Source organism: Chiloscyllium punctatum, chromosome 6 (assembly GCF_047496795.1).
Source record: "Chiloscyllium punctatum isolate Juve2018m chromosome 6, sChiPun1.3, whole genome shotgun sequence".
NCBI classification, from domain to species: Eukaryota; Metazoa; Chordata; class Chondrichthyes; order Orectolobiformes; family Hemiscylliidae; genus Chiloscyllium; species Chiloscyllium punctatum.
The window spans coordinates 40,311,917-40,324,157 of record NC_092744.1 but is presented as its reverse complement, the minus strand read 5'-3'; the positions used below and the strand labels follow the sequence as shown (position 1 = coordinate 40,324,157).

At 39.8% G+C, this 12,241-nt stretch overlaps 1 protein-coding gene across 1 annotated transcript in view; it reads right to left on the bottom strand.

Annotated features, from left to right (window-relative positions):
* The window catches only part of LOC140478899 (solute carrier family 12 member 9), a 116,994-nt gene that overhangs the window by 12,773 nt on the left and 91,980 nt on the right, over positions 1 to 12,241 (bottom strand). Inside the window, exon 11 of the mRNA XM_072572514.1 lies at positions 9,547 to 9,721. Within this exon, the coding sequence (XP_072428615.1) occupies positions 9,547 to 9,721 (175 nt within the window). The remainder of the gene's footprint in view (positions 1 to 9,546; positions 9,722 to 12,241) is intronic.

Here is a 12,241-nt window from a genome sequence, read left to right as displayed (position 1 = left end):
ACGAGGAAGGAAGAAGCAGTGTTGCATCTTGTCCCAAGGAATGAAGTGTTTTAGCAAGAGACTACTTGATAGCTGAAATCAAAATATAGTTAAGTTGATATTTTGTCCTTATCCTTTTCCAAAACTAAGATGATAATATTCCAGTGAAGACAGCTCATTTCAGTGAATTCAACAAGATGATTGGAAATAAATATTGACAGATAAAACAGGAAATGAGCTATGGCAAGTTTCAGAAAGGAGGTATAATTCAGGGACAAATTAGACACCTTCCTAATAGAAAGAAAGGAAGTGCATTCAAAGCATTGCAAACCAGCCAAAAGAGAAAGAAGCTGACAGAATTGCGGGCAATATACTGACATGGCCGGGAAATTAGTTGATTGGCAAGCTACAGAAAGTAGGGATAATGGGTAGGTCCTGAAAATGGCAGGATGTGTCCAGTCGTGTCCAACAAGGATCTGAATTAGGGCCCCATTTATTCATATTAAATATTAATGGTACTGATAATGACAGAGAAAGTCATATATTCAAATGTGCTGGTGACAAAATTGGGTGGTATTATAGACAATGTAAATGAGAGCATAAAATTAAACAAGGGATAATGATAGACTAAGTGAATGGACAAGACTGTGGCAGATGCCATTCAATGCAAGTCTGAGCTTATTTATTTTTGAGCAAGAAATGATTGATCAGGATACTTTCTGGATTGTATGAAGTTAAATACAGTGGATGTCCTAAGAGCCTTGGTGGTTCAGGTGGAAGATATTTAAAATGTCACGAACAGGTGCAGAAAATAATCAAAAAAGCTAATGGAATGCTGGCCTTTACATCTAGAAAAATGGAATGCAACCATGTAGTTATGCTGCATTTACACAAACCCTGTTTCGACCTCACTTGGAGTACGGCAAGCAAATCTGGACATCACACATACGAGGAAGGATTTATTGGCCTTGGAAGGAGTGCAATGGAGATTTACAGGAATGATAACTTAACCCTTGAAATCCAGGTATGAGGAGGCATTATACAAATAACTGTAGTCCTATTTTCTCAGACTTAAAAGGTTAAGGGCTGGTCTGATCAAAGTGTTCAAGAGATTAACAGGAAATGACAGCGTAGATAAAGATAACCTATTTCCTCTGGTTGGTGATTCTAGAACTAGGGGACATAGCGTAATGCTAAGGGCCAAACCATTCAGCAAAGATGTTAGGAAGCACTTCTACACACAAAGAATGTTAGGTGTTTGAAAATTGTTTCCACGGTGGATACTGGATCAATTTTAAAATCTGAGGTAAGTTTTTGTAAATTAAAGATATTAAGGAATATGGTCAAAAGGCAGGTATGTGGAGTTAGGCCACAGATCAGCCATGAACTCAACGAATTGGTGGAACGAGCTCAAGGAGCTAAATGGTCTACTCCTTTTCTTACGTTCTGTATGAACCCCATTTCTGGTACTAGAATGGTGATAGGCGACATAAGGGAGTATTTCAGCATTAAATTCTTAATGAAATGAAGATCAGAATAAAACAGGTAACCATTAGTCAGCATTTCAATTGGTACAATAATAATGTCACTTAGAAGATCAAGGTTCAAAAACAACAACCAACAAAAAACGTTAAAGGCAAAGTGCACTGAAGTGGGGTGGGCCGAAGGTGGTAGTGGAGTTGATGTTTTGTAAATAGAACTTCAAAAAGCATTTAACAAAGTGCCACAGCAGAGTTGTAGCAAAATTGACATTCCTATACTAAATGGACAGTTATAGAATGGATACAAAATTAGCTAAGAACAAAAAGCAGACGATTAGTGCATGGTTGTTTTCCACACTGAAGTGAAGTGGTGACCCCATATAATAATGGGATCACTGCTATTTTTGATATATGTTAATGATCTAGCATTGGAATAATTTTAAAGTTTGTAAAAGAGAAAAAGAAGTACTGTTGTCAAAATGCAAATGTAAAATGCAGAGAGGTGATGCATTTTGGAAGGAAAACAAGGAGAGGCAATATAAATGGTAAATGTTTTAATGTAGAAGAAAGAAAGATCAGGGCTCACTTACAGAAATCGTTGTTACAAGAGTAAGTTGATAAAGCTGTTGAAAATATATATGGATATTTAGTGATGCTAACATTTCTTGAATCAATCATGAGTTCTCAGCTAGAGTAGTATCTGATTTGGGGCACAACACTTCAAAAGAATGTTATGAGAGTGCAGAGAATGACATCAGTAAGGAGGGAGATCAGTTACCTGGAGAGATGAGAGAAATCAGATTGTTTGCCTGAATAAGGTGATTAAGGGGAGATTCAGACAGTTCAGAACTTTGTGGATCACGTAATGAAGATGAATTTTGCTAGTAAAAAGATTGATGCTATTCAGAGGACACAGATTTAAGACAATGAGAAAAACTTCCAGAGGGAATATGAAGAGAAATCTGGAATACCTAGTCTGTAAGGGAGGTATGAGCAGATTCAATTTCAAATTTCAAAAGGAAATTGCATATGTACTTTAAAAGAGAAGCAGGAGAACATTTGGAAGAATGGAAAATACTTTGAACAAAGAGCCAGTGGAGGCAAATAAATACCTTCTCTGCTGCACAATTCTGTATTAGGAACAGAGACTTTCAAAAGTGGAAAATTCTATACTTGTCTAAGGAACTCACACAACTAAACAAATCAAAGTGCAACATACTCTATTTTGAATAACGAAGTCTCTTTAAATGAATTGGTTGTGTCAGGCTACAGTAGTATCCTCCTTCATATGTTCCATTTAAAATTACTGGTGGATTTTGGCATAAATTACAACTGCTTTAAAAGTGAGAAGCGAGTTATTGCATTTTGGTTTATGGAAGGTTTTTCTTAGCAACTGAATATAAGGAAAAAGCCTTCATAACACTTAGTGGACCATTTCACAATGACTCTTAAAGTTATTATAATAGACGGCTTCAAGGTCATACTGAGCCTAGGGTGGGTCATTAATAAAAGTGTAAAAGTAGACATCCAAAGCTTCTGATAAGTGCTGCACAATGTATTGCATTTGGAGGTACTGCAAATTTTGACCTTTAAAATATCATTGCAGATTGCATATTACAATAAAGTTAGCATTTTATACTTATGAAACATCACAATTTTGTGAAGCTTGGTATTTTAATAACATCTACAAGCTCATGAGTTGAAATGCTATTTATGTTGCTCAGTTTGAATTTATTACAGCACAAGTCTATAAAATGGATGAGGATTGGCTCTTAGCAAAATGGTGATTTTTTTTTCTGACATTGCAAAACCTAAAAGATGAGAAATAAATTTTCAGCATTAAGGAACCTGGAAATATTGGAAAGAAAGATTTGAAGATACGACAGTAGAAAATCTATTCAAGACTTTCAAATAGATGATGACTGGGATGAAAACTAGATAGCAAAATTAGAAAAACTTTGTATTCCTTGAATGAATACAAACGTGAGAGTTGAAATGAAATTTAGAAATAAGTAACAAGACTGTATTAGTACTAGTATTATAAAAAGAAAGCATTACATAGAAAATACATAGAGCAAAGCAAAAATATTACTAGGTAACAATGGAATTTAGAGGCACAAGAAAAGAAAATGATAGTTTGAAAAATGGAAGTCTTATCACTGGTGAAAAAGGAGATCTAAAACAAAGAAAGCAAAATACTGTAGATGCTGGAAAGCTGAAACAAAAAACAGGAAATGTTGGAAATACTCAACAATAACAACAGCTTATATTTAAATAATGGAGAACAATTCCAAGTGCTTCAAAAGGTGCATTATCAAACAAAGTACGACATTGACATATGGGAGGACATAATAGGAAGAGTTTAGAAGGATATGGACCAAATGCTGGCACATGGGACTAGATTAAGTTAAGATATCTAGTTGGCATGAAGGAGTTGGACCGACGGGTCTGTTACCATCCAGTACATCTCTATGACTCTATGACCAGAAACCTAGTCAAAGAAGTACTTTTTAAAAATCATATAAATTGCTATAGTGTAGAATAAGGCCATTCGGCCCATTAAGTATTCAATGACCCTCTGAATGTATATTGAATAAAGTACTAAGATCAAGATACTAAATGGGTTCTTTGCCTCAGTACTCACTGAAAAACATGACAGTTGGTCTGAAGGGGTATAAAAATAAATGAGGCAGAACAATGGTCAATAAGAATAGATAAAATAGCAGCACTGAAAAAATTCAGTACAACTTTTAAGGCAGCTGCAGGTGTTTGCATATTGATGAAAGGTAACAAATAAAACAGACTCTAACCACAATCAAAGCATCCTTGAATATTGAAGTAATACAGAAGACTAAGGGATCCCAAATACAATTGGGCCCTTCAATCCCCATCCTCAATGATGGAAGAGCCAAGTGCATCAGTGCAAAAAATATAAGGTTGAAGCTTTCATGGCAATTTTTAGCCAGAAATGCCAAGTGCATAATTCATCTCTGCCTCCTTCAGTGGTCCTCAGAATTATAGATATCAGTTTTCAGCCAATTCAATTCAATGCATGTGACATTAAAAAACAGTTGGAGACACTGGATACTGCAAAGGCTATGGGGCCTGACAACATTCCAGCAATAGTCCTGAAGACTGGCTTCCCTAGCCAAGCTGTTCCAGTATAGCTACAGCACTGGCATACACCCAACATTGTGGAAAATTGCTTAGGTATGACCTGTATACAAAAAGCAAATCTAACCCAGTTAATTACTGCTCCATTAGTCTACTCTCAATCACCCGTTAAAGTGATGGAAGGTGCCATCAAAAAGCTCTTCTGTGTTGCCATAGTCTCACTAGACCATTGGACTGCTCTCTCATTAGAGAAACAGGACTGGTGGTGATTTATCCTGAAGGCCACCATATCTCAGGTGAGGGGAGAGATTGAGAAGGAGAATCCTTCATGCTAACCTCAGCCAGTGATAGGAATTGAACTCTCACTGTTGGCATCACACTGTTTCGTAAACCAATCATCCAGCCAACTGAGTAAAATGACCCCTCGCATCACCTGTTGAACAATAACCTGCTCAATGATGCCCAGTTTGATTTCCGCCAGGGTCACTCAGCTCCTGACCTCATTCCAGCCTTAGTTCAAACATGGACAAAAGAGCTGAATACTAGAGGTGAGGTAAGAGTGACATCCCTTGACACCAAGACCATAATTGACCATGTGTAGCATCAAGGAGCTCTAGGAAAACTGGAATTAAATGGGTAGCAGGGGCAAACTCTCCACTTAAGAGTCATAGAGATGTATAGCACGGATACAGACCCTTTGGTCTAACTTGTCCATGCTGACCAGATATCCCAATCCAATCTAGTCCCACCTACCAGCACCTGGCCCATATTCCTCAAAACCCTTCCTATTCATCTACCCTTTTAAATGTTGCAATTGTACTAGCCTTCACCACTTCCCCTGGCAGCTCATCTCATACACGTACTGCCCTGTGTGAAAAAGTTGCCCCTTAGGTTTCTTTTATATCTTTGCCCTCTCACAGTTAAACATAGGACCTCTAGTTCTGGACTCCCCCACCGCAGGGAAAAGACTTTGTCCATTCATCTTACCCATGCCTCTAATGATTGTATAAACCTCCATAAGGTCAGCCTCCAATGCTCCAGGGAAAAATGCTCCAGGGAAAAGAGCCCAGCCTATTCAACCTCTCCCTGTAGCTCAACTCCTCCAACTCTGGCAACATCCTTGTAAATCTTTTCTCAATCCTTTTAAGTTTCACAACATCCTTCCGATAAGGAGACCAAAATTGCATGCAATATTCCAAAAGTAGCCGAACCAAAGTCCTGTACAGCTGCAACAGGTGCTTGTTCGAGGTCAGTCATCTCAGCTCCAGGACATCTCTGCAGGAGTTCCTCAGGGTAGTGATCTAGGCTCAACCATCTTCAGCTCCTCCATCAATGACCTTCCTTCTGTTATAAAGTCAGAGTGGGGATATTTGCAGACAATTGCACAATGTTCAGCAACTGTGGCAACTCCTCAGATACTGAAGCAGTCCATGGGCAAATGCAATAAAATCTGGACAAAATCCAGGTCTGGGCTGACAGCTGGCAAGTAACATTCGCGTCACACAGATGCCAGACTATAACCGTTTCCAATAAGAGGTGATATATGTTGCCACATGACATAGAATGGTTTTACCACAACTGAATCCCCCACTAATCAACAATCAGGGTTACCATGACCAGACATTCAACTGGATTGGCCATATAAACACAGTGGCTACCAGAGTAGGTCAGAGGCTAGGAATATTGCAGCGAAAAACTCATCTTCCCCCGACTCCCCAAATCCTGTTCATCATTTAATAAGGCACAAGTCAGGAATTTGATGGAATACTGCCCACTTGCCCGGATGGGTGCAATTCCAACAAAACTCAAGAAGCTTGACACCATCCAGGACAAAGCAACCTGATTGACTGGCACCAGATCCACAGCCTCCACCACCGACGCTCAATTGTAGAAGTGTGTACTATCTACAAGACACACTGCAGAAATTAACCAAAGATCATTAGAGGGGGTCCTTCCAAACCCATGGCCACTTCCATCTCGAAGGATCAGAGCCGCAGATACATGTGAACACCACCACCTGCACGTTCCCCTCAAAGCCTTTCACCATTCAGGTCAAAATCCTGGAATTCCCTTCCTAAAAGCATTGCAGGTCAATCTACAGCACATAGACTGCAGGTCTTGAAGACAGCTCACCAACACCTTCTCAAGGACAACTACGGAAAGGCCAGCAATGCTCATGCCTCAAGTGAATTTAAAAAAGTCAGAGGAGATGTTGCATGGGTGACACAGTGGCTCAGTGGTTAGCAATGCTGCCTCACAGCATCAGGGATCCAGGTTCGATTCCAGCCTTGAGCCACTGTCTGCCTGTGTGGAGTTTGAACATTCTCTGCATGCCTTTCCTCCGGTTTTTTTCCCACAATCCAAAGATATGCAGGTTAGGTGAATTGGCCATGGTAAATTACCCATAGTGTTCAGGGATGTGTAGGTGCATTAGTCAGGGGTTAATGTAATGTAGAGTAGGAGAAAGTGAGGACTGCAGATGCTGGAGATCAGAGCTGAAAATGCGTTGCTGGAAAAGCGCAGGAGGTCAGGCAGCATCCAAGGAACAGGAGAATTGACGTTTTGGACATAAGCCCTTCTTCAGGAATGTAGAGTAATAGGGTAGGTAAATGGGTCTGGGTGGGTTCCTCTTCAGAGGGTCGGTGTTGACTTGTTGGGCCTAATTGCCTGTTTCCTCACTGTAGGGATTCTATGACTAAGTGGTACATTGAATAATTACTGGCCAATCAATTTAGGCTCTAGAGATTGAGTCAGAAATAAATATTTTTTTCTAAAGGCAAGTTAGTTAAGGTTAGCCAATCTGAATTTGCAAAAGATGAATCATGTTTGATAAATTACAAGTTGTTAAGGAAATGGTGGCACTTTGATAAAGGAAGTGAAAAGACCAAAGTACATTTTGATTTGCAAAAAGCAGCTTACAAGGTGTCACAAGGTGTTGGACTATAAGCTGGTGTTGTGTGATTTTTAACCTTTGTCCACTCCAGTCCAACATCGGCATTTCACGTTATGGACGAGGTCAGACCCCTCATACATTTCAGGTAGCCCAGATCCTAACTTTACACCTGCTTAAAACAATAAGCAAAGTGGATATTCCAAGAAAGAATCAGCTGGTCACCACTTTGTTTTAAACAAAACAGAACTTATTTACAAGATTACTGAATGAAACACAAACAACAGAAAATAGAATGCCGAATACGTATCCTATCCGAAAACCCAACAGACTATCACAACTTAATGATACTCTTCCAAATATTTGCAACAATTCCCACAAACACCTTTGGCACAATAGGTAAAATCAAACACAAGTTCTTATAGGATAGAGGTCAGAGGGAGAGTACCAGCCTGGACCCGCTTCTTTGGATCCAGCAGCCTTTCTTCACACTACTGCTTTAAAAACCCCAAACCAGAGAAAAGTTGAGCTGGGAGAACTGTCCACACCCCTTTCATTGTACAAGTGTGTTTTTAAATTTGAAAGCCTTCTGCCTGAGGCAGCCTCTGTTAGCTATTATCAACTTGGCCCTAACACCCCTCACTTCCAGACGTTTCGGAGTCTGCCATTTATGACCTCCCTGGGAAAAAAAGTCAAAGGACAACATAACCTTGCGTGTGTGGTACTAGAAAAGCACAGCAGGTCAGGCAGCATCTGAGGAGTGGGCGAACTGACATTTTGGGCATAAACCCTTCCTCATTCCATCAGGAACGAGGAAGGGTTTTTGCCCAAAACGTCAATTCTCCCGCTCCACAGAAGCTGCCTGACCTGCTGTGCTTTTCTAGCACCACAATCTCAACGCTGATCTCTAGCATCTGCAGTCCTCACTTTCTACCTGCATAACCTTGTTAAAGGAACAGCTTAATCTCACACACTATGTCAATAAATTAAGACACAGTTTAAACTAAACGTTAAAACTTTAGCATAGTATGCATGGAAAGTGTATGTTGATATATTTACATAATGTCAGACAAACAATAAGGAAAATGCATCAGCAAAATGGATTAAGCAAGAGTTTAGTCATCTAAGCACTCAAATGTAAATTATATCATTACACCCAATACAGGTCAAAATGTTTTTGGGAACTTTCACCAGATTCCATCATGAATAATAGAACATGTTGCAGCAAGGAATGTAAAATATATTAGAGTGTGTGCTAGTAAGGAATATATCAACATTATTAAGGCACTTTGTAGAATATGTTAGAATTTAAGTGAAAAATATGGAGTGGATCAGAAACTTCCATCCCAGAATGGAATAATTTTATGTATTACAGTGAGATAACTACAATAATTCAGTGATATCATGGCAATAGAGACATATCACTGTTTTAAACCAAGAAATGTAAAATAACATTAAATTAATTCTACTGAATATTCAGAAAAGGCAAAAAGTTTGAGAAATGGAAAATGTCACATAAATTAAGTACAGATTATTTATCATCTTGGTTGGCCTAAGCTACAATGTCAAAACAGAGCAGACATAACTTTATTCTGCATCTAATGCAGATCACATGATCTTATAACTTTTCCATTCCCAGTAATAAGTTAACAGACAACAGTAGGTGAGATCATTCTCTTTGGAGTAGAGAAGGTGACAGTAGTGATTTAAGATAGATGTGGCAAGTTATAAGGAAATATGATAGAGTAAAAAGCAGGCAGAAACAGAAGACAGTTTTACATGACTGGACAAAATAAGTTGGAGTGTGGTTCTCTTAGAGAAACGTTTTTAATGCAGTGAGCTATGATGATTTGGAGTGCACTGACTGAAAAAAAAGGGAAAAGGATACTCATCAGGAACTTTCAAAAGACATGTCTGTTAAGGCACAGTGGGCGAAATGGTGTCCAAACATATGGCTCTATGAAACTTTTGTCTTTACAAGCAAAAGGATTTAAGAAAAAAAATAGAACTTTTAAAGGCTGTAACAATTCAGGATTCACATGTAGCAAAACAGGAAGTTTAAAAAAAAAACACACTGCTTACCCAAATTTCCTTTTTGTACATGACCCAGCACATACAGTCCACTCTTCTTTAGGTCATTTGTGAAACTTATCAATTGAGTACATGTTCTGGGATTGGCTACCATCAGCAGAATTTGTGGGCGCCAGAATTTGACATGATCTTTACGAACATCTAGCATCAGAAGATACTTTCTAACCTGCAAATACAAGCATTAATACAGGATTCTGATGGAAAAAGAATAATTTCATTTACTGCATATACTAACTTACTGCTTTACTAGTATTGATGGAATACAAACTTCAGTGTAAAGTGCTAAGTAAAGGAGTTAGAAATGATGAATCTACCAGTGCATCACTGTATATTTCTCAAATAATGAAATGTAGCTATTTATCTACAAAATTAAGTTTGTAATATTACTAATTCTTACAGTGGTACTGTGCATGTGAATCTCATCTCTTCAGAGATCCTGAATTCACATGACAGCGTCAAAATTCAGTAAAATCCTATCTGATGAGCAACATTACTTTGCATTTGATTGTAACACTTCCAACGTGGTTGGCATACAATGGATTTTTAATTCAATAACATAAAGCCTATTGATAGCTACATCACTACAAATCCTATTCATCTCACAGCTACAGTATATGTGCCAATAACCTACTATTATGATACTGAAATACACTTCTTTCCTAAAGTGTTCAAGCAAAGAAGTACTTGAAATAACTCCACAGAAGCTGGTATCCTGTCACCAAGTCACCCTTTATTTGTACATGGAGAGGCCTTGACACTGATCCAACTCTCTTACAGCCAGTTCTAAGAGTGAACAGGATGCCTGACATTCCTGTTCTTTTTTTTGTAAAAGAAATAGAGAAACACAAAAGCAAACAACCAAAAAGAAAACCAGAAATCAAAATGTCTCTAAACTCAGAGAACTCTCCTCTTATTCTTCCTTCCCCCTCCTCACAACGCACTGGCTGTGGGCCAGCTAGCTCAGAGTCAGTCCCCTCCACTGACACAAAAGAGAAGAGTCCTTCACCACTGATTCCAGCTCCCTCAGAACCAGCTCAGAGTGAACAGTCTGACAGTACTGTTCCTTTTCTTTCTTCTTCTTTCCCCCACACTACCACCTAACTGCAGTAGTACTTATTTTCCCCCAGCACCCATGTTGTGTGTGTGCGGGTGTGAGACACAGTGAAAGACGCAAGGTACACAAATCCTTATTCAATTTCCACCACCAGGAAGAAAGGAAACACCCAAGTGGCCAGTGACAAGCAGTGCCCTTCACATCAAAGGGCAATGCTGAATGATCAAACAGTGGAGGGAAGGGATTAAATCAAAATAGAATTGGACAGGGAAATAATATACTCCACTCCCTGCGGTGCCCACCTCTCCCTGAACAGCTCAAGGGTGGACACGGCGTGCTTTTTTTTTTCTTTTTTTTTGTGGGTGAGTCAGAGTTTATTGGCATGAGACCAACATGACCATTTTTGCTTCTGCTCATGTTGTTAATGAAATAACTCCACAAAGACTAGTATTGTGTCACCAAGTCACCCTTTATTTACACGTGAAGAATCCTTGACACTGATCCAGCTCCCTCAGAGCCAGCTCTCAGAGTGAACAGGATGTCTGAACACTCCTGTTCTTTTTTTTTCTTTTTTTTTCCAAGCAGTGGCCCTTCACAAAAAAACACCCTTCTGTTTATTTTTTTAAATTAACCCCCACACTACTGCCTAACTGCGGTAGTGCTTATTTTTTCCCCAGCACCCATGGTGTGTGCATGTGTAAGTGTGAGACACAGTGAGAGATACAAGGTGCACGAATCTTTATTCGATTTCCACGACCAGGAAGATAGGAAAACACCCGAGTGGCCAGTGACAAGCACTGCTCTTCACATCAAAGGGCAATGCTGTGTGATCAAAACAGGTCTGTCAGACAGGGCTCCCTTATTGGACCAGATTAACAGCCCATTCAGGGAACTCCTATCCTACAAGGTCCACCTAACTGACCTTGTTACAATCTCCACACCCCTCCCGTCCCCCACCCCAGTCCGAGGACACAGGCTGGTTATTTTTCTTTTGTAGCTCCTGCTGGGTCAGGTTTCTCCAACTCTGCCTCTGATATGGTCGGTGTGTAATGCACAGTAACTTGCCTCTTCCGTCCGGAGTGTCTTGGAAGAGATTCATTCTTTTTTTCAGTGGCAAAGACATTGAGCTGGTGATATGCACAGGGTCCATCTCAGACTCTGAGCTATGACAGAGGGGGAGCCTCTGTTGGAAAGGCTGTCGAGGAGCTGGGCATGTTTTGCTCCTGCACAGTTTGCAGCTTTCGTGTGCTCTATGTGCTTGTGCAGGACTGTCGCTCCTATGCAGACTTTATATGTCACTGGAAGTGTCCTTGCATTGACCATACCTCTTACTCATGCTGGGCTATTCCTGTGGTTCCTACACCAAACTTCGTCCGGTCTCTCTCGCTTTGAGGAGTCATGTATCCGGCGCTAGCCTTCCTGATGCCGATTCACTACCATGATGGCCCCCACCTCCCTCCAAGTCCAGGGAAATCAGATTTAACCTGGCGCAGAACCTTTTCCCCATTAACAACTTTGGAACTATCCTTGTAGTTGCGTGAGAGGTGGTCCTATAATCAAACAGGAAGCAGGATAGTTGGTAAGTTAGTGATTCTGTACACTTTTTTTTTTTTTTAAGTCTGCCTTCAAATT